The sequence below is a fragment of the Hyperolius riggenbachi genome, chromosome 1, assembly GCF_040937935.1.
Source record: "Hyperolius riggenbachi isolate aHypRig1 chromosome 1, aHypRig1.pri, whole genome shotgun sequence".
NCBI classification, from domain to species: Eukaryota; Metazoa; Chordata; class Amphibia; order Anura; family Hyperoliidae; genus Hyperolius; species Hyperolius riggenbachi.
The window spans coordinates 118746545-118770235 of NC_090646.1; the positions used below are offsets into that span (position 1 = coordinate 118746545).

General features: G+C 41.0%; 1 protein-coding gene across 1 annotated transcript in view; it reads right to left on the minus strand.

Annotated features, from left to right (window-relative positions):
• The window catches only part of ARAP2 (ArfGAP with RhoGAP domain, ankyrin repeat and PH domain 2), a 53875-nt gene that overhangs the window by 10509 nt on the left and 19675 nt on the right, over window positions 1-23691 (minus strand). The window contains exons 4-6 of the mRNA XM_068271835.1: window positions 17983-18062; window positions 2960-3018; window positions 1653-1958 (exon numbers count right to left, since the gene is read on the minus strand). Coding sequence (XP_068127936.1) covers window positions 1653-1958; window positions 2960-3018; window positions 17983-18062 — 445 coding nt within the window. The remainder of the gene's footprint in view (window positions 1-1652; window positions 1959-2959; window positions 3019-17982; window positions 18063-23691) is intronic.

Consider the following 23691-nt stretch of genomic DNA (forward strand, 5'->3'; position numbering starts at 1 on the left):
AATTTAGCATGTTACGGTAGCATCAATGCATCACTAGAGCTGTGGTAAAGTAGAATGAACTTCTGGAAGATCTGGAAGAGCGATCAGAGTTCTGCTGTGTATAGTTGGTGCAGCTCTCAATTTCCGTGCAGGACGGCTAGGATATATGGAGACAAGGTAGAAGAAAGCGCACTCAATATGTGAATTATGAAAAGTGGCCAGCCCGCCATAGAATGATCTCAACTCAGTGTAGTGCTGGTTAGCCCGTATGGGTTTACCAGCTCACAGGCTTTGTCCCTTTGAGCCAGGGACCAGGCTTGTGGCAAGTGGCAACGGGGATTCCTTCATTCCTCTGTGCAGTTGTGGAGCGCACTACTCGCCTTGCAGTCACCAGCATTCCGCACTATGCAGGTGCTCAATGGCCATGATGAGCGCCAGTTTGTGAAAGTATCTTCCCTTTTGTGGAGTCATTGGTGTGCAAGCTGTCTTCCATCTTCCAGCACAAGCATTTATTATTACAATAAACAGATTTTTACGTTACACGGCTTCCCCATGTATTGTTGTTTGCACAGACTTGCACCTCTCCCCCACCAACTCCATTATACACCACCAGCTAATGAGCGCCCGCAGAGTGCACACCAGTCCCCCCACAAAAGAGAAGATACTTTCACAATTGGCACCTGCCTTGACCACTAGAGTTGTAGATCACTGTCAAGCATATTGTTTTAATCCCTCCTGCTCAAAGTCGCTGCATCGTGTTCTGCACCATTATCCCTCTCCCATAGCACTAGAATACATCTGTGTCTGTACAGTCTTGGCTCAGACTTTTGCATCCAATGAAGAGCTCACCCTTCCAGCTGTCTATGCTTTAAGAACATTGCTGTCAGCACAACTTCAGGATGGTGAGTGTGAGTTTATAAACCTGTGACAGCAGCTTTTCAGCATAATGGCACCTCTAGGCTTGTGCCAATTGCTTCTACCCCAAAGTCTCTTTTGTGCTAGTGCTTAGTCTGGCCCTCATCAAAAGATCTAGTACTTCCTCATAATCTTTACAGTAATTTATTCCAATACAAAAAATCCAGAAGTCAACACTTTGGGCCAACACCATATGCCTTTGCTCAATGGTAAAAAAAAGTCTGTCTGTCACTCTGAACTGTACCAAAGAGGGAAGTCTCGGGTGAATTCACCTTGATGCTCTCACAGCAATGATGCATGCATGGAGATTAATTAACCCAAGACTTCCCAGTTTGGTACAGTTTGGAGCAGAAGACAGACTGTTTTGCAATTGAGCAATTCATGCCTGACATGGTCTGAAAATGTTGGCTTCTGGGATTCTTGAATTAAAGTTTATAAGGAAGTGTCAGTTCTTTGTTTGATTCTGGTGGTTTCTTCCTCCTGTATTTACTAACCATTCCTATCAAGTACTGTGGCATTACCATTAAAGAGTGCAAGACAATTTCCAACATAAGTAGCCCTGAGCATGGGAAAAACTTTTAAGGTCAGGCACTTGCATTAAAAAAGGTATGTCCTAAGTGTATGCAGGTAAGAGGCACCATTTTAGATAAAACATAATGTGATGTGGTTATCATAATATGGACTAATGCTAGCTGATGTATTTCATAATCCACAAGCAGAAGCACAATACAATAATAACACAGAGCAGAAAAGCTCACCTGTGAGGTGAAAGTTTATCTAGCCAGCCAGCTTTACTTAGCATTGCAGTTGGTCCGTAGAAGCTTGCATAGGGTGTGATGGAGAATTCCTCTTGGAAAACTGGTCCTGATGATCGGCTACTGTTAGTACAAGTCTGTGAACTAGTATCTAATGGTGACTGGATTATTGGGTCCTCAGAAGACACAGAAGACATTGTTCCCACCTCATGGATGCATTCCTCTAACGTTGAATATATTGACTCCTCTGAGCCGCTATTCACTGATGACAGAACAACACTTGCTGGACTCCTAACATTGTTCAGCGGGCTGTGAAATAAATGAAAGGAGAAACCATAAAATCATTCTTTGCATTGCACCTATGCATCATACTATGCATCATCTGCTTTGTGGCATTATGTACAACTGGCCTGGCTTCTCGTAGGCTGCCTCCAGGAGTGGCTTAGTAGTAGAGTGGGAGTTCCTTCCTCAGCACATCACATGACCCTGCCCACATCCTCCTACTGCTAAGCGGAGGATGTCTTGCATGGTGTGTGAGATCCCATCTATAAAGTCTAGGATCGGGGAAAAGGAAGAAGAGCTGCTTTTAAGATAAGTTAAAGGTATTTAGGTATTTGTTTTGAAGAACACATTTTGTAGTGTATTGGTGAAGGAGCTGCATTCTGCTCTTAACAGTTTTCCTGGCATTCTGATTTTATCTACAATGTAAGATGGCTTTGTCCCAGTGATGTAGGCACTATTGTGTACCTTTGCCTCAGCAAATCCATGCATCTAGCTGCACTGGATTTTCAACTTAAGGCAGGTAAACAAGGCCATGTTTATGTTTTCAGGCCTTGGTATAGCCCTCTTTTCCATGTATAACACCCTTTCATGTACAGCTCAGTTGGGCAACACCTACCCTCTTCCATGTGGTGCTCCCCCTGGCAGCCTCTCTTTTCATATGCAGCCTGATTTTCCATATGCAAGGTACCAAGGATGGTGAGACCACCACATAATGGCCAACTACTTTTGGACCTTACCAATGGGTTGTACAAAACAGAAATATACTGTAGTAGAAGGTCCTAGTATTGATTTTTTTTTACAATAGTTGCTTTTCAATTCTGTATGACATATGTTACTTTAAATAAAATATAAAGGTCTTTACTTATTTTACATTTTGCTTTTTTTATTATTTGTTTTTATAAGTAGGCCTTTTTTCAAAAGCTACAGAAAATGCAGAACATGTGATATTATTAAAAAAAATTATTAGCATCTTGTTGCCTATGTCTATTTTCAGTTATGCCCTGGTAATTTAGCTGAAATTATTTTACCTTTCATTACTGCCATTGTCATCATTGCTGCAAAAGGGAGATGTATCGCCTCTGTCTTCCTGAAAATTAGAATGAAGAAAAAGATTGTTGTTTTTGTTTTCTTTTGCGGGAGGGGAGGGGGGGGGGGGGTTAAAAACGGAATTAACACAGCGGTGACTCATTTTCTACTTACTAAGCACAATTCCATGAAAAATACTTTTTTTCTATTTAAAGAGACTCCGTAACAAAAATTGCATCCTGTTTTTTATCATCCTACAAGTTCCAAAAGCTATTCTAATGTGTTCTTGCTTACTGCAGCACTTTATACTATCACCATCTCTGTAATAAATCAACTTATCTCTCTCTTGTCAGACTTGTCAGCCTGTGTCTGGAAGGCTGCCAAGTTCTTCAGTGTTGTGGTTCTGCTATGAACTCCCCTTCCAGGCCCCTCTATGCACACTGCCTGTGTGTTATTTAGAATTAGAGCAGCTTCTTTCTTCTCTCTTATCTTTTACAAGCTGGATAAATCGTCCTCTGAGCTGGCTGGGCTTTCACATACTGAAGAATTACAGACACAGGCAAAGCTGTTTGCAGGAAGAAACGAGCAGCCTGAAACTTCAGTGCATGAGAGATGCAGGGGGAAAGAAACACACAAATGATCTCTTGAGATTCAAAAGGAATTCTGTATACAGCCTGCTTGTGCATGGATGTATTTTCTATGTGTGGACATACTGTACATCAACCTACTTCCTGTTTTGGTGGCCATTTTGTTTGTTTATAAACAAACTTTTAAAAACTGTTTTTAACCACTTTTAATGCGGCGGGGAGCGGCAAAATTGTGACAGAGGGTAATAGGAGATGTCCCCTAACGCACTGGTATATTTACTTTTGTGCGATTTTAACAATACAGATTCTCTTTAACCAGTTCGCATTCAGTCGTTTTTCGCTTCATGCATCCGAACAATGTTCACCTCCCATTCATTAGCCTATAACTTTATTACTACTTATCACAATGAACTGATCTATATCTTGTTTTTTCCGCCACCAATTAGGCTTTCTTTGGGGGGTACATTTTACTAAGAGCCACTTTACTGTAAATGCATTTTAAAAGGAAGAATAAGAAGAAAACGGAAACAAATCATTATTTCTCACTTTTCGGCAATTATAGTTTTAAAATAATACATGCCTCCATAATTAAAACCCACGTATTGTATATGCCCATTTGTCCCGTTTATTACACCATTTAAATTATGTCCCTATCACAATGTATGGCGACAATATTTTATTTGGAAATAAAAGTGCATTTTTTCCGTTTTGCATTCATCACTATTTACAAGCTTATAATAAAAAAAAAAAAGAAATATTTCAATCTGACATAGATATTTAAAAAGTTTAGACCCTTAGGTAAATATTTGTGTTTTTTTTTTTTTTTTAATTGTAATGTTTTTTTTTTTTTTTAATTAAACATTTTATGTGGGTATTTTTGGGAGGGTGGGATTGAAATTGTATTTTTTTTGTAAATATATGTGTATTTTTATTTTTATTTAACCTTAAGATGTAGTTTACTTTTTGGCCACAAGATGGCAGCCATGAGTTGTTTACAGTGACGTCACTCTAAGCGTACCACGTACGCTTAGAGCGACATAGGAAGCAGAAAAAGCGTAGCTTCCGAGAGAAGCTGTCGCTTTTTCTGCGGGGGAGAGGAATCAGTGATCGGGCACCGTTGCCCGATTCACTGATTCACTGGCTAGCAAACCGCCGGCCGGGAGCGCGCGTGCACGCGCGCGATCGGCCGCGTGGACGCGCAGGAGCGCACATGGCTTCCTGGACGTGAGTTTCACGTCCAGGAATGTCAAATAGTTAAACTACTCATTTCCCAACTGCATACAATTTGCATGACATTTCCAGGCAAAATGGAATTATTCTTCTGATTATGGGTGTACGCTACAAAACATCTTACATATATGTGATCTGCTATGTTAGCATGAAGTCTAATAAAAGGTGAGGGCGAAGGCAGAAATGGAATAGATTGTAAAGCTCACTGAACATCTCAAACATAGTTTGAAGGTAACAGATAAAAAAAATAGCAGTAATGTTACCAAGTACGGCCATGACAGTAAGTAGGAAAGCAGGCTGCAGGTATCAGGTATGGCCACAGGACTCGGGTCACAAGAGCTTTTGGCATCCAGAGTGATGTTAGAACCCTTCCTCTAAGACACAGTTGTCGAGAAGATCAAGCCCGTGAGAGAAATATCTATGCCAGTATTTAGGATGGGCCAAGAATTGGAAAAATATGTTCTACTTTATGAACAACATATTTCCTTATTCAGTGCCATCAATTTGAGCTGTGCCAAAAATGTCTGTGGACCTCGGCCCTTGAGAATTGGAGTTCAACACCCCTGCTCTTAACTGAATAAGCTACATTTCCAAAAATTCCCCTCTTCTTGTGTGATGGCTGGTACTGACTGATCAAGTCCAACTTACCACATTGAAAGCATCTGAACTACAGTTCCATTACACCATGACAGTTTATTGTTTATATTTTTTTTCCAAGTTGTTAACTGAGTGGAAGGGATTGTTAACTCAATGCTCTAGAGTCATCTGGAAAGTAACAGCTGCTTTAAACAAATCAATAAAGAAAACATTTTAATTTATTCTATTTTAAACATACTATCTTCTGGATATTATGCATGTAATTACCTCCTTTATTTAAGTATTCATTATGTATTTTTACAAGGTTGAAGAAATTAGGGAGGAGGGGCTGTTGCTGTTTAACAAACAGTTACTGACATTCTGCAGTCATGTGACAAGCAGTGCATTATAAGAAGAGATTAATCTACAGATGAAAGTTTAATTAAATTACCAGAAAAAATACTTTGTGCAGCAGATAAAAACAAATCACTGTTACTTTACAGAAGATTCTTGTAGCTACATGTACAATGGCTCTTCCTTCAAATCTAGCAAGTTCCAGCTGTTTTCTCGGTCCATTTTATGAATTGGATGTTTGGTCCATTATATCAATTAGGTGATTGCACATGCAAAGGGACTGACATGTGCAAAATTGGTTAACATTTAACAGCACATACATTGGTTTCTTAATAACATAATATTTATAGTTTCTAATCAGTCAACAGGAATAGTCTAAGCTTCTAATCAATAGTAATTTTACTCATTTACATCTATACTACTCTATACCATATTATATACAGTTACAAATCACACATTTTTTTCTAAGTGTCTATTCTTTCTACAATCTGGGCTGACAACATGGAGTACAGGATCAGCACAATGTACATAGGGCATCTTGAATGAGGCTTTTCTGGCATTCATGCAGCTGATCTTGAATTTACAGCACAACATTAAAGACTGTGCAATGCAGACTGGCCTCATTATAATGAATTCTTCCTTGTCAGCGCTATTATTACAGAAGAGGAAAGATTAAAACAGGGTTGTAGATAAGCTGAAACAATTATTCTGACACTGCTAAATTAACATTGCCAATAGATACAATGAAGCCCAAAGACTGCAGAAGACCATCAGAGATTTGGTTAAATCCTGACAGCCTTTGCTTCTCTCCCTGTCTGGCCTATTTTACTGTAGATGTACTGCTGGACTAAATACAGCATTAAAGAGGCACTGTAGTGACACAGTAGAATGTACTAAATGATTTAGGAAAACAGGTGAATTGCCATGGTTTCAGCATCAGAAACACATCCCATATCTATATATTGCTGTGTATTGGTATATAGCCCCACCTTGCCCTCCCAGTGATGTCACAGCCAAGCCTGTTTAGTTATGCGGAAATAACTCCATGTCTAAAAATTAACTTCCATATCTAAAAATTAACTCTTTCAGGCATCAAAATAAAACAAGTAAAACAGCCTGGTTATTATTATTGTTTTCCCTGTACATACACTTGTTTATATCATCATGTCACATGTGGCCTTGGGTACATTTTAATGTGAAACTTGTTGGCACGTGATGATCCAGTCAGAGTTTATATTTTCTTAGTATTAGCAAGTACATATACCATTCATGTCTGCTTGCACAGAATGGGGGAAGGTTTGTGGTATGTGTAAAGCTGGAAGAAAAACAACACAGCATTCCATGAAAAACACCTGCTACCTACAGTAAACTATGGTGGTGCTTCCAACATGCTGTGGGGCTGTGTGGCCAGTGCAGGGACTGAGAATCTTGTCAAAGTTGAGGGACGCATGGATTCCACTCAGTATCAGCAGATTCTGGAGACCAATGTCCAGGAATCAGTGACAAAGCTGAAGCTGCGCCGGGGCTGGCACATCTTTCAACAAAACAACGACCCTAAACACTGCTCAAAATCCACTAAGGCATTCATGCAGAGGAAAAAGTACAATGTTCTGGAATGGCCATCTCAGTCCCCAGTCCTGAATATAATTGAAAATCTGTGGTGTGAGTTATAGAGCGCTGTCCATGCTCAGAAACCATCAAACCTGAATGAAGTACAGATGTTTTGTAAAGAGGAATGGTCCAAAATACCTTCAACCAGAATCCAGACTCTCATCGGAACCTACAGGAAGCATTTAGAGGCTGTAATTTCTGCAGAGGGAGGATCTACTAAATATTGATTTCATTTCTTTTTTGTGGTGCCCAAATTTATCCACCTGTCTAATTTTGTTTAAACAATTATTGCACACTTTCTGTAAATCCAATAAACTTCATTTCACTTCTAAAATTTAACAGTGTGTGTCTCCTATATGATATATTTATCTGACATTTTTTATCGTAACAACCAACGATTTATAAAGGAAAATCATGACGATTAACAACGTTGCCCAAACTTTCGCATCCCACTGTATATTATATACAGTATATATATGAAGTCTATAAAGTGGAAACCTGACTTTTCTTTTTTTCCAAACATCACAGTAGTTATTTGCACATTACATCAGTATCTAAGTGAGATCGACCAGTATTGTTATACAAGAGTAGAAAACTATGAATGGCATTATGATGATTTCACCAAAACATTTTACCAGTAAAATCTACATAAAGACCACAACACAATTCCCCTAATAATTTATAATCATTTTCTTGGCCACTCGGGCTTGGAGGTGTTATTTGGAAGCAAAGTATTGCACCCTGCAGAGTCAGGGTCTGTTTAAGAACAATGGTCTAGCAGAAATACAATAAAAGATTGAAAGATTGGGGCAGCACGGTGGCGTAGTGGTTAGCTCTCTCGCCTTGCAGCGCTGGGTCCCTGGTTCGAATCCCAGCCAGGGCACTATCTGCAAAGAGTTTGTATGTTCTCTCCGTGTCTGCGTGGGTTTCCTCCGGGCACTCCGGTTTCCTCCCACATTCCCAAAAAACATACGGATAAGTTAATTGGCTCCCCCTAAAATTGGCCCTAGACTACTGTACTTACACTTCATAATATAGACATATGGCAATTGTAGGGATTAGATTGTGAGCTCCTTTGAGGGACAGTTAGTGACAAGACAATATATATATTCATAATAATAATAATAATAATAATAATAATAATAAAATAGCAGTGAGTAAATGTAATATATCTTAAATCCCACTACATGTTGTTGGAATTAGTATGGAGTGAATGAAGTTATTCTGTTGAATTAATAACAATAACTAAATCTACTAACAAGAAATTACAATACACAAGGAAAATTCTGGAAGGCCATGCTATATTTTACCAGGGAATTGAGTCTTGACATGCATCTTCAAATCAGTTTAATCTTGTACGAATTATGTTTTCAAGTAGAAGATTTGCATTGACTAATGCCTTAACGAAGGTCAAGGGGATTGGCTCTAAAAGGATACCCGAAGTGACATGTGACATGATGGGATAGACATGTATGTACAGTGCCTAGCACACAAATAACTATACTGTGTTCCTTTTTTTCCCTTTCTTTGCCTGAAAGAGTTAAATATCAGATATGTAAGTGGCTGACTCAGTCCTGTCTCAGACAGGAAGTGATTACAGTGTGACCCTCACTGATAAGAAATTCCCCTTTTTATCTCTTTCTTAGCCATTTTCTGCTAGTGTTATAGTTGTAATTTCTTATCAGTGAGGGTAACAATGTGGTCACTTCCTGTCTGAGTCAGGACTGAGTCAGCCACTTACATACCTGATATTTAACTCTTTCAGACAGAGAAAGACAAAAAGGAACACAGCCTAGTTATTTGTGTGCTAGGCACTGTACATACACATGTCTATCTCACCATGTCACATGTTACTTCGGGTATCTTTTAAAGGACCACTATCATGAAAAAAGTAGGCAGTTAAAATCTGACAGAACCAACAGGTTTTGAGCCAGTCCATCTCCACATGGGGTATTCTCAGGGTTTTCTTTGTTTTCAACATCATTTCCTGAACAGCAGTTGCAAAATCTAACTGACAAAATAGTGTGCAAGTGAGTAGGGAGGCCGGCTGGTATCTTACTATTTTGGCAGTTAAACTGCTGTTCAGGAAATGCTGTTGAAAACAAAGAAAACCCTGAGAATCCCTTATGAGGAGATGGACTAGCCCAAAACCTGTTGTTTCTGTCAGATTTTAACTGCTTCTTTTTTTACGATAGTGGTCTTTTACGAAGCCTGACTTTTCAGACATCAAATGTGTTACTTCTCTTAGGTTAGCATGTCCTGCCTTAAAATATGTATTACATAAAGTACCGATCACTTTCTGTATTGATAACTAATGCTACTATACTATCATATGCCTTAGGCACAGGGAAGGCTGGACTATGGTGTCAACTATGTGGTTTTGGACATACTGTATGTGTAAGTGATACATCAACGCTATTTGTCAGTGCCATTAAAGCACAACTAAAGGAAGAGACATATGGAGGTTGACATTTATTTCCTTTTAGACAATGCACATTGCCTGGCTGTCCTGTTGATCCTCTGCCTCTGATACTTTTAGCCATAGAGCCAGAACAACCATGCTGATCAGATGCTCTGACTGAAGTCTGACTGTATTAACTGCATGCTTCAAGTGTGAAATTCAGACACTACACTATTGATACCAGAAACATCAGCATGGACTTGGTATTGTTTGAAAGGAAATAAATAACAGCCATCATTTGCCTCTCACTTTAGGTTCCCTTTAAAGTCTGTAGGGGATTGATAACAAATGAGTACTTAACCTCCTGGGGACCGCGTAATGTAAATCCTATGCCCCACTTGTGGCTGTCCAGCTCTTATGTGGCGTAGGATTTATGCCACCTGCTGCTTCTGCTGCTGACGAGCACACCCCTCAGTAATTAGGGGCCATCGCGATTGGCTTCTGATCACTATGATCTCTGGCCGAGCCGCTGCAGCTAAAGCTAACAAAATTTTGGGATGCATTAAAAGGGAAATAAAAACTCGAGATGCGAGCATAATATTGCCCCTGTTTAACTCTCTAGTAAGGCCACATCTGGAATATGGAATTCAGTTCTGGGCACCACATTACAGGAAAGATATTGCAGTTTTAGAGCAGGTGCAGAGACGAGCAACAAAATTGATACGTGGGATGAAAGGTCTCACTTACCAAGAAAGGTTAGATAAACTGGGTTTATTTAGTCTAGAGAAAAGACGCCTTAGAGGAGATCTAATTAACATGTATAAATACATCAGAGGGCAATATAATAGCTTGGCGGATGAGCTTTTTGTCCCTAGGCCTTCTTAAAGGACTAGAGGACATGATCTGCGCATGGAGGAAAAATGTTTTAGCCACTTATTTAGGAAAGGGTTCTTTACAGTAAGAGTGATTAAGATGTGGAATGCATTGCCACAGGAAGTCATTATGGCAAACTCTATACCTGCATTTAAAGGGGGCTTAGATGCTTTCCTTGGGTTGAACGACATCCATGGCTACAATTACTTGGTAAGGCCTAATGATGTTGATCCAGGGACTTTATCTGATTGCCATCTGGAGTCGGGAAGGATTTTTTCCCTTTTGGGGCCAATTGGACCATGCCTTGTAAGGGTTTTTTCACCTTCCTCTGGATCAACAGGGATATGTGAGGGAGCAGGCTGGAGTTGTACTTTGTACTGGTTGAACTTGATGGACGTATGTCTTTTTTTCAACCAAAATAACTATGTAACTATGTAGTGATCACTATTAGCAGCACCGGTCAGAGGGGAAGAAGAGGACGGAGACTCACCTTCCTGATGTTCCCTCAGTGATCATCTCTCTGCCTTAAGTGTCAGAGCCTGGCTTGATGACGTCATCATCCTGCGACCCGGAACTTAGTGGCAGTGCGAGCGGGGAAGCCGGCCAGGGCGGAGGGGGCTACAGCTGCTCATTGCTGGAGCCTGGGAGGTCAGTAAAGGCTGCTGGCAATACGGGGGACACCCGTCAATACAGGGGACACCATGCCTTGCTATCTATAGTGGGCATCCGGCTGCCTTATGCCCCCAAACGCAATCCCCACCCCCGCATATAAAATGGCCTGGTCCTTAAGGAGGGTTAGGCAGCCAGGCCCAAGAGGGTTAAAGAAAGATGTGCATATCCATGGCAAATCATAATGTACATGCCACTATAACATACAAATCTGTTGATCAAGGGCTTCTTTAATAATCAGGAGATGTAATGGTGCACTGGTTCAATTCCACCGCTGAGCACTGAGGTCTGATCCATAGAAAAAGGTTAGTGTGTTCCATAGCAAATGCAGAATATAATCTCCACAGCTTTCAAAATCAAGAAAGCAGTAATACCTGAGGCTGTGGATAACCGCTGAATGACTATTTCCCTACCTGTCATATCCCAAATGTCATACGGCTATTTGAAATACTGTAGCAGTTATAGTTCACCCAGATCTCTGTAACTACTGTCTTAGTCAATTCTAAACATATCAACATGAAAGATTTTGACCCCTCATCTCATCATCATCTCCTCCTGTTCCCTTCATACAGGAGAGTAAGATGCAGTCACTGTGCTATTCAGCTGAATGCATAAAGCTTCTGAGATAGTCTACAATCATAATACAAAATTAAGAAGATCCCAGAAAGCATGTTAAGTATTTAATGCCTATGTCTCTTCAGACCATGAAGAACGTTCTGTTGCCAGAATTTTTCAGCATAATGAAACATCAGATTAGAGTGTTCTGGTAAAACTATTATTGATCTATATTTACACAAGTAATGTAGTATGGTGCAACTCGTGTGTTATGTAGCCCAGTGTTTCTCAACATTATTTTGGTATGTACCCCTTTTGAAAGCCTGAGTTTACCAAGGACCCCTTGATATAGTAAGATAATCTTAATTACCCCTTGAAACAGATATATTTAGGACCAGTGGCATCTCCTGCTTTAATGTTTGGGGAGGCACAATGGTTGGCTGGTGGGGCTTATTCGAGTGACCAGAAGCAAGCTTTAGATACTTTTTGCCTAACTAAGGTGATAAAATTAAAGAGAACCCGAGGTGGGATTTAATGATGTTAGTGGGGCACAGAGGCTGGTTGTGCACACTATCACTAGCCTCTGTTGCCCTATGGTGTGCCCCCAGGACCCCCCTGCGCTCTGCTATCCCCGGGTGGGTAGCGCCAATACAGAGGTGGCGGGGGAGCGGCGCTGACAGACAGTCTCAGGTAAACAGCCTGTTGGTGACACGCTGTGTGTCGCTAGCACGGCGCTGGGGATTGCAGAGCGAAGGGGGGTCCTGGGGGCACACCATAGGGCAACAGAGGCTGGTGATAGTATGCACAATCAGCCTCTGTGCCCCACTAACATCATTAAATCCCACCTAGGGTTCTCTTTAAGGCTAGGCTAGTTCAGCAATGACAGGAATCACATGAAAACATCACAAACAGAACTCTCAGAGGCTTTTGAGCAGAGCAGATTGTGCAAATGATGGTGCTATTATGGAAGAAAAGTTACCTATAGAAGTGCTTGGCTAGTTTGCTTGCATGCTTTAATGCTCACTTACTAGCAAGTGGCTCCTTTGTGGACAGATCACAGACAAATCATTCCAGCCCCCAGCCTGTGTCTGACGACTCTACAAGCAAGGGGAGGGGGAAAAGGCAGGAGGGAGAGAAATGCTGTGTGTTTAATACCTTATCTTTGTAGCTAAGTATGTATTGGCTAAATTTAAAATAAAAATAGTAAGCTTTCTGCTAGTAAGCATTCTTCAGACTGTATTCCTTTTAACTGGCAATGATAGAACATACAATAGAAAGAGATAGAGAGATTTCATTGCAATTATAAGCGTCATACAGATACATCAATTACAAGTGATTGTGCAAGGATTGGGATGTATTTATGACAAACAGATAAGACCCATGGTTCACTTAACACCTACATAGTAGCCTCAGGCTGACATAGATTGTTTTTACATACCCTATCCTTTTCAGTGTACGCTGCTGGAGCCTGGAAACAGTTAACTGTAAGCGGTGGGGAGGGCACTCAGAGGGGCACACTGATTCCTAGGGGGGGACAAGTGCCCCAGCAGGCACCAGTGTAGCGCCACCACTACTTAGTACAAGTTCATAATAATTGTTTCTAAACAATTTCCAGGCATTTACTAATTACTAATACAGGCTATTATTACTAAAATACTAATTTGGTGTTGTCATTTATACAGGACTAGCTGGTCACCCAGCATTGCCCGGGTATGTATTTGGCTAGTGTTGGCTGTGGCCACTTTTTCTAATCCTAATACACAATTACTCAATTACACAATGACCTAGTTTGTGAGCTTTGTGGTCTTTGGCATCAATGATTTGCATTGAAATGAAATAAATCTAATTGGCTGTGGCTTGTGCCATTAACAGTGCAAAAATGGCAGCAATGAAATATTTCCCCTTGAAAATCAATAGGTGAATTTTGATTGGCTTTTGTAGGCTCCTACCACCTTTCTGAATATTAATCCTAGTCACCTAGTGACCAACTGTGCAAAGATTGAGAACTCTACCATTGACAGTGTAAGAATGGCTGCAGTTTACATTGAAATTTGTATTTGTCTCTGCCCACTGATGACCCGGCATTGCCCGGGTATGTATTTGGCTGGTGTTGGCTGTGGCCACTTTTTCTAACCCAGTTACTCAATTACTCAATGCCCAAGTTTGTGAGATTTGTGGTCTTTGGCATGAATAATTTGCATTGAAATGAAACAAATTTGATTGGCTGTTTGTGGCTCCACCCCCTTTTATGAATTTGAACCCCAGTCACCCAATGACCAACTGTACTAGATCTGAGGCTTGTGCCATTAACAGTGCAAGAATGGCAGCAATGAAATATTTCCCTTGAAAATCAATAGGGGAATTTTGATTGCTTTTTTGTAGGCTCCACCCACTTTTCTGAATATTAATCCCAATCACCTAGTCACACACTGTGCAAAGTATGAGAACCCTACCATTAACAGTGTAAGAATGGCTGATGTTTACATTTCCCAGTGAAATTTGTATTTGTCTCCGCCCCCTTTTTGGTTATGGGAATAAAAAGTATCCTATACTTTATTCCAGGTAATGTACTATGTGTGTGCCAAATTTCATTCAAATCCGTTCAGCCGTTTTTGCGTTGATCGAGTAACAAACATCCAAACATCCGACCTTTCCCATTTATAATATTAGTAGTTATCATGTATACAACTCTAAATTTGTTATGCTTAATTAACTACATCTAGCTCATGTACCCCCGTGACCCAACAGAAGTGCCCCCTGAGGTACGGAACCTCAGCTTTATACATTGTATGAATTTCATCATTTTAGCCCAGACTAATCAGATTGCGGTATAATGCATGTTTTAACAGCTTAGGACAATGATTTCACAATCTGCGCATTCACATCATTGTGCTGGCTCCACAGTTATGTTGCACTAGTGCACACCAAGCTCTGCTCAAATGGGCGCGTTCTGCCCAGGTTATAAATAACTGGTTGACAACGAGGTTCCATGCTGCATTTCTCAGGAACGTGGAAACTTTTGTGCTCTATGTACACCCAACAAGAACCGTTGCCAAGGTTTGAAGGATTAGAAAGTCAGTTTTAAATATTTTAGCTGAGATGCAAATTAAATCTTTCTCAACATTTCGAGATACAGATTGTTTGGGTTTTGCAATGATCACTGTACAGACACACATGTGTCCCTGTTCTATGAAGTGAGGAGGGGCAGTGGACATTTTAGCTGTACTACACTGCACCCCCTTTTTAGATCCTGTGGTGAACAAATCACATTTGCAAAGGCAATCCTGTTATTCTGAGTGCAAGATATTTTAGTCTAATTTCACACTGTAACATTGCATTGCACATACTTTTAAAAAAAGGATTGCAGTGCAGCAAAGAGAAAAAGTCACATTGGGCATTACATGTGATGTGATGCATGCAGTGAAGGACAGTATGTGATTTATTTAGTAAAGCATACAGCACATGAAAAATATGCTTTGGTTTCTCTAACACATGCAGCATTTAATACGCAAGATATGCAGCATCTCATATGTGGATCAATATGTGCTGCATTTCATACATGGAATAATGTGTGCTGCATTTCATACGTGGCCTTATATATGCTGCATTTCATCCATGGGGTCAAGTTTGTTACATTTCATTTATGGACTAATGTATGTTGCATTTCATATGTGGCCTGATGTTTGCTGCATTTAATACATGGTGTAATGTGTGCTGCTTTTTCATACATGGCCTAATGTATGGTGCGTTTTATACATGGGGTAAGGCGTGCTGCATTTCAAATGTGGGGTAATGGGTGCTGCATTTCATACATGGTGTAACATATCTCTTACTGGCTCTATAATGCTACATTTAAGAATGTGAATACAGATGTTTAAGTGCTACTGATGTCAATGGCATCACCCTAGCAATCTTAATATCAAAGAGATGGAAAACAGGTATAATTTTTGTGTTTGGATGCATTAGGTCATGAAATCCATATGTACGTGGCCAAGAGAGACCTTAAAGGATACACTTGGTGACATGTGACATGATGAGATAGACGTGTGTACAGGGCCAAGCACCCACATAACTATGCTGTGTTCTTTTTATTATTATTATTCTTAAAAAGTAAATTTAAAAAAAAAATGAGATATCTACAAAAGGCATTTTTAGGAGAAGGAGGATGGATACAATTGTTTACCTCATCAGTTTATTTTGACCTCATGTTTACTTTGAAATTATATTTATATACTTTATTTTTTCCATGTTACATATTATGGGCTTGATTCTCTAAACAGCGGTATCGCTGACATTTGCGTGCGATAACGCAGACTTTTGCATGTGATCGGCGCCTGATCGCGTGCAAAAGTCCACATTATCTCGTGCAAATGTCAATGATTGCGCGAACGCGGGACTTTGCATGGTAACTTTTTAGCATGCCCGTGCTAACAGTTACCGCTGTTTAGAGAATCAAGCCCTCTGTGTCTATAAAAGCAACCAGATACTGATATCATTTTATTAATGGCAGAAAGCTGTTACTGGTTGAACTAAATTAAAATGCCAAACTTGCTCTAGCCTTTATAGGGTTAATAGACCAATTAATAACAGCCTGTTCTCCCTTTTGTGTCTGTGAAGCACACTACCGAGCCAGCCAAGTTTTATTGTATCTGCCGGAACTGAAAACCAGGAATTCAGTGCACTGTTCTGCAATCTTAATGCTGGGAAAAGCTGGCAATTAGTTTTGTGCCCCAGTCAAGTGATAATCCCAACTCCTCCTACTATTTCCTGACAATCACCCCACACTTAAAGGACTTACGAGGCGAAGTGAGGAAAAAAAGTTAATCACTTGCCTCATCTTTTCAGGCATGGAGGACGCCGTCCGCGCCCTCCGTGCCTATCCGCTGGGTCCCCCCGCTCATTTGCCCCTCGGGCCGGCTGCCGGCCCCACGGCCCGGGTCGGGCACTCTTGCCTTTCCTAAAATTGACTCTTGCTATGGCCGGGGCTGCGCAGTCCACATAGCCGCGAGTGCGGCTGCGCAGCTCTAGGGCCAACCTCCCCGATCCACGCTACGTAGCGAGAGACACAGACAACAGACTAAACACACAACAAAACACCCCAAAACTTATTCTTTTATGGCCAAAACAGTAAAACAATGGCGTTCTTCTTTAATAAAACAGTGTGAGTGACATTTTAATAAATAAATGCCTTGAAAAAGTATGTACATCAGGTGCCCCAGCACGCGAAAATCTGCATACTTGTTCTGGGGGAGCAATGTGAATGAAAAAGTCATATACTTACCTCAGTAAAGGTAAGCCTCTAAATCCTCCAGAGGCTTACCCTGTCCTCCTTTACCTCCAGCGCTGGGACGTCCAAAAGCCCCGCGGCCGTGCTCCCTTTGGAAGATAAAAGGTGAGTATTCACCAACAATAACATGGACGTTCATACATCCATGAATAGTAGCAAGCTTGAACGTCCATGTTATCGTTGGTGAATACTCACCTTTTATCTTCCATCAGATTGCTGGCTTATATTTGTGAGGGTCCATATTGGATATCTATGTATACTGAGTGCCTCTAAGGAAGCGGCCTTGGGCCATGAAACACGTGTCAGGCAGTCTTTATGTGATTTGGAAATCCGAAACTGAGCCAGCATGTTTTGTAAACCTTGAAGAATTCTTTACTGAGAAGAATAAAGAATAATTGTTCATTTAAAGTCCCGTGATTTGTTTGGAATCTGTAGAATACTGCTGCTGGGGTGGAACAAAGTCACTTGCTTCTTTTATTGCTATTTGTGTTGCTTTATCTATCTATCTATCTATCTATCTATCTATCTATCTATCTATCTATCTATCTATCTATCTATCGTATCTATCTACAAATTCAGTAGGGGAGGCAAACACAAACAGGTGACATTATGTTGGTTCAGTAAGTGCACCTAGCCTTAAGTAACGACACATAAGATAAGCAGATGACAAAACCATATGTTTACTCTGTGTGCATCAAAACAGGAAATGAAAATAAAGTACATTTTCCAGATTTTTATAAACTCGTTACAAAACTTGCTAGAAACTTGCTGCAAATACTGTGACATTCCGCTGCATCTTCCTTGCAGAAGCCACGCTGTTTGTGATGCTGTTCTCACATATTTTAGCACCTCATTTGCATAGACGTATAAGATGTAACATACCTTTGTGCTCTCTGAATCTCGGAAAAAGAATGTCTCTTCATATGGAGAGATTGGATTCAGGTTGTCATCGCCAGATTGCTCTGCATTAATTAAAGAAATGAACATTCACCCACAGCATGTAATTCACACATTTCATTGTTTACAAAGACATGAAGATCATCTTAAATCTTACATTTAGACACCAGGCAATAAACCTTGCTGGAATTACAAATACAGTGTGTGTGTAATTATTGAATTGGGAGGCAATCACTCAGGACAAAATTTATGCCTACTACGAAGCCAGTAGGTGTTCAGGCCTTGCCTTTTCTAAAGGTGTCTAGTGTTGCAATTAGTACACAAGATGATGGAAACCTCATGCTTGCTGTCACCTGCATGCAAACCTGGCGACCTTCACCTCTCAGCAATCCTCACTATGGTTTCACTATATCGCCAATAAAAAAAAAAGTGATCCTGTAGTACGAAGGTTATGGAGTTGTTTTTGTTTAGATAAGGGGTGTCAAGCTCAATCATGTGAAAGGCCAAAAACAAAAATATAATCTAAGTCGCAGGCCAAATTGTTAAAATTAAGATACAGCATTTATTGTACAGTTTTAAATAAAGTGGCATAACTACAGTGACTGTGGGGGGCCTGAATCCCTGCCTGCACACATGCTCTATCCTGTACACCTCTGACACTGAATGCATTTCACGAGATCAGGAGCTGTAGGTGAGGAAGTCAGAGCGTGCAGCTGCCAGGAAAAAACGAAAAAGACAAGACGCAGCACTGTAGCAGGCAAATATTACACTGCTCCGCTACTCTACGGGGAGAGTGTGTGTGTGTGTATGTGGGGTGGGGGGGGGTCAGGGGGAGGATTGAAGGAGTGTAGGAGTGTATGTTTTACCAGCTGCATGGGGGGGGGGGGGGAGTTCATGCTAATTTCACGGAGGGGGTTCCAGTGATTGTTGCTGACGACACTGACAATGTTTTCAACCAGAAACACTGACAGCAGTGTACTATTGTTCTTTTACTGTTTACAATGATGCATATTTTAAGCTCTTGAGAGGCCACATAAAATAGCAAGAAGGGCCACATTTTGTGTTTGACACCTGTGGTTTAGATCAATGCATATTGCCTGCCTGTGTCCTACTGACCATTTTGGCTTCAGTGGTGTCTGAAGTCATGGGTCACCACCCATTCCCCAGGTACCCACTGTTCAGCCTTGCATGGTACGTTTTTTTTTTTTTTTTAATTTGTGTTGATGTGTAACCTCAGCATACTAATCCATCTAAATGTGATCAAACACTTATAGATGAGAGATTAGATGAGTCTAGTGATCATCAAGCTAATTTTAACACTTTTTGGTTTCCCCTAAGGTTCACTGTGATGACAGAATGTGGTGTCTACCACAACATCACTCCTGATGTCTATTTTCCCATGTAATGTAAACATGACCTTGCAATTATAAATGATCATGGAACTTTTGAACAGTGTTTTTTAACCCTTTAGCAGCCAATTTATTTAGAAGCTAGCAAGTGCGCCAATTGATTTTAGCATTTTTTTAAATGTTCTTATTTGGTACAATTGCCTGTTTCTAATTAGTACTTCTGTAAGGTGTATTTGTGGCCAATTGTCCCTAGGAGGCAGTGTGAGACAATAACAGAGGACTTGTGCTTTTAGTTCCTATATTTTCTGTTAGCAGAGAGACATTAAAGCATTCCAAGAATTTACAGCACGAGTTCTGCTGCCTGAGGTCATAAGTAGTGCACTTTTCTCAAACGAGATAATTCCTTTGAAGCTTCTTATGGTTTAAATGTATTACAGAATGTGTTCATTATAAAATATGCCATTTATCAATTACCTCCTGTGGTAAACATCATATTAAGTATGCAGTATGTCTGTATCTGTTAGGAGTGTTCTTCCAAAACTGCATATTGATATTCCCAAACATTTTATTAAGCTTTACTTTGTTAAATATACTTATTCAGGCTTGTTGTTCAGTTGAGTGGGGGGTGAAAGGCGCAGACATAAGCTGTTTACTATTGCAATATTGGCATGGGGTGTGGGGCTTTGGGAGGCGTATAGGGTATACAATACTGCTGTTGTAGGGGAGGAAGAGGCAGCAGGATGATGCTTTCTGGCAGAGGGGCACAGGGCGGCAGCCAAATATTGCTATCCTTTTGCAGGAGGCAATAAGGGAAGGCGAGTGAGCCGCCTTTCCATCACCAGGCACATATAGGCACATGCCTACAGTGCCTTATGGTAAATCCAGCCCTGGATGTAGTCAATGCTACTTGGCAGCCGTCTCCTCTCTACTTCATGTTTCCCTACATGTCATAAAGTATGGATGCATCGTATGAACAGGAGAGAGATTTACAAACACACACCACTGCGCCAGCCACCAGCTCTGCAAGGAAACACAGGAGAGAGGCTTCGTGTTAGATACTGGAGGAATCAGACCACTTCTGATATTTTGTGAGTCCATGTCTTAATGGAACAGGGCTGTTTAGGCTTCACAAGGAACACTGACACAGTACCAGACAAGTGACTTTAATGTTTTGGCTGATCTTTGTTCACTTCGTCATAGAGTGCAGTTGTTGTGTACTGTTATCTACAGCCTCAACCCATTTTAGATCATCCTCATCCACCGCAAATCCTATTTTTGTGCAAATCTGCTCATGACTATTCATTTACATTTTTTATACCTCTAGGCATTTCTTTCTTTTTTTTCTTATTAAACTTTTTTTAAGCCATGAAATGATTTAGCTAGGCCTACTGTTCTGTATTCTAATTCCAGCTCTGATATTATACATTGCATCACACTAAAGCAGAAAATAATTAAAACAGATGGTTCTGAGAAATCAAATACTTGGAGCTATGTTATGGCAAAATAAAATAAAAAATCAATGCACAACCATAGGAAGCTACCAGCCGCCAACTTAGCTCAGTGCAACAGGAGTAATAAAAGCTGATTTTACTATTGGCTGTCTAGTGTCTACAGCTCAATCTATACATTAACAGTTTTCATATGGTTATCATGGTATGCTAAATATGTTTTATTAATAAAAAAAAAACAAAAACTGGAGTACAAAATCCATTAATAATATTTTGGTTCTGTTTCAATAAGTTAAGGTGCCCATACACTCGTCAGATTGGCAGCAGATAGATAAGAAATGCATCTGATGATCTATCTGATGCGTTTTTAGAACATTTTTTACCAGGATAGAAGTCCAATAGATTTCAGTTTGAAATCTATTGAAATTCGATCTGATGGCATTTTTTTGCCATCAGATTTCCATTAAGGCCAATGCAAACTGATAAGCAATCTCATCAGATCGACCTAAATTTTCCACCCTGCAAGTTCGATGGAAATCCATCGAAATCGATCGAAATCGGCTGTCGATCGGTCGATTGGCCAACCGATTTGCAATTGATCGATCGGGATCGATCGGTCGACCAGAAAATCGGCTGAGTGTATGGGCTGCTTTAAAGTGACACCTTCACTAAAAACATAGTGAAGGTGATGATGTCATCACATTTACAGGAATAGACAGTAATTCTAGGCAGTGACTGTGAAGTTCGCACAGGTACAGCGGTACAAGTATACCGCACACTTTGCAGTCATCTGCATTATATTTTTATTAGTCCACTCCTTTTATTACTGACCCTTATAAGCTACATGGGTTTTGTATCTAGATAGATACAGCTTAGGTAACAATTGCATGTACTTGAAAGGAACTTTAGATGAACCAAAGCAGTTCAGTTTAACTAACCTGAGGCTCCTTCCAGCCACCTTCAGTCCATTGGGTATCTTGCCATTCATCCTGACCACTGCGTTTTATTGTTGTGCTGCTCTTAGAGCTGGTCGACTGAGCCCTGTTGCTGGCTACTGTGCATGCGTTGCCCCAGTTTCAAATACACACCCCTGACCAGAAATATTCTGCGCATGCACAGTTGACAGTTTTGCCTGATCAAGGCCAAGGTCGCAAACGTCGTGCAACAGTCTTGCATATGAGCACTATCCCGTGACAGGGCTCAGTTGTTCAGCTTTTGAAAGGCTACAGCCTACAGGAGTGCAACGCAGTGGACAGGTAGGACAGCTAGGGACCTGATTGACTACAGGAGGCAGCCCCCTCTTCCATGTGTATCATACATTTACTGTAGCACCATGAACAGCTCCTTTGGCCATCAGTTTCCCATTTTCAGCCTCCTCTTTCATATGCAGCAACCACACTTTCATGTTTAGGTTCCCCCTTGGGTTGCAGGCACCCAAAGCCCGGGTCTTTGTGGCCTCTCCAGAATCCCGGCCCTGACTGCACCCTTCGGTCTATTTTCTTTCCTGGACAGGTTTTCTTCAAGTTTGTATATGAAAAATGAAAGGAATTGGACCTGAATAAATGGACTCAGACGTGCTTCTTCTTCTCAACTTTCCAGCACCTTCTCCCTCACTCACACAGAAATCATAGACTTTTGCTGTCAATACAAACATTCCTTGAAAGCTGCATTTTCCCTTTATCTACTGTTTATCATTTCAGCTTATCAGGCTTAGCTAGCCCTCCACAAAATAAATGGGGACAAATACCATCTACAACTAAAAGCATTGGACAAACTGTCATAGATCAAAATGTAACTACAGTGTGTACAGTATAGCGTTGTAAAGTAAACGTGGTGCCCTGTAATGCTGGTCTGTGTGTGAGTTCCGGAAAACATTGCCTTGCTCCAGGAACTTTGTTTGAATTCCTATTGGTTAGACGACAGTGATAGATGAGGACTTGTCATATTGAAAGATGACATGCAGCTATAGGCAACTAGGCAATCTCGATAACACCTTCACACAGACCAGCAATAAACAGACCTGCAATAAACAGACCGGCAATACATTTCTGCCAGTGTGAAGCTGCTGCAATGTCACTGAAATGCTCAGTTTCAAGTATATGCAAGTGATCTTTTTTTTTTACTGAAAGGTTGGACCCTAAAATACATAGGGCTTGATTTACAAAAGGGTGCTAACTCAGTTAGAACTCCTAAAAGCTTTGGGCATGCTAACTAGGGTGCTAAGCAGTTAGCACGTCCAAAGCTTTCATTGATTGACTGCAAAGTTTAGTGCTGTGCGGTATGCGCGAAACGTCGCAAGGTGCAACATTTTGGGCGCACTTGGTGCAACGTTTTAGGGGCACCCGGTGCGACGTTTCGTGCGCACCGGGTGCGACGTTTCGCGCGCAGTGTGCAGCGCTAACTTTGCGCATCCTAAAGGGCTTTAGGTGTGCTAAGGGGCTTTTAGGCGTGCTAACTAAGTTAGCACCCTTTTGTGAATCAAGCCCATTGAGTATGATGAACACTGTTGAATGGGTAGGCCTTTATTACTAGAGTCCATTGCTTTCAGCAGTAAACCGCTGTAATTACCTTAACATCATAGGGCCCATCACCTTTATCATCTGAATTATTTCAACCAACAGAACTTTTCCTGTCAAGATAACTAGGCCAATTACAATTGCACTTCCCTTGTTACTGGTGGTGGCTACATTCTAAAAGGCCAGATTTAAAGAGAGTCTGAAGCGAGAATAAATCTCGCTTCAGACCTCATAGATAGCAGGGGAATGTGTGCCCCTGCTAAACCGCCGCTATCGCGCCGCTAATTGGGGGTCCCTTCACCCCCAAATCCCCTCGGTGCAGCGGGGGAGCGCTTCCTGGTTGGGGCAGGGCTAACCGCCGCAGCCCTGCCCCACGCACGT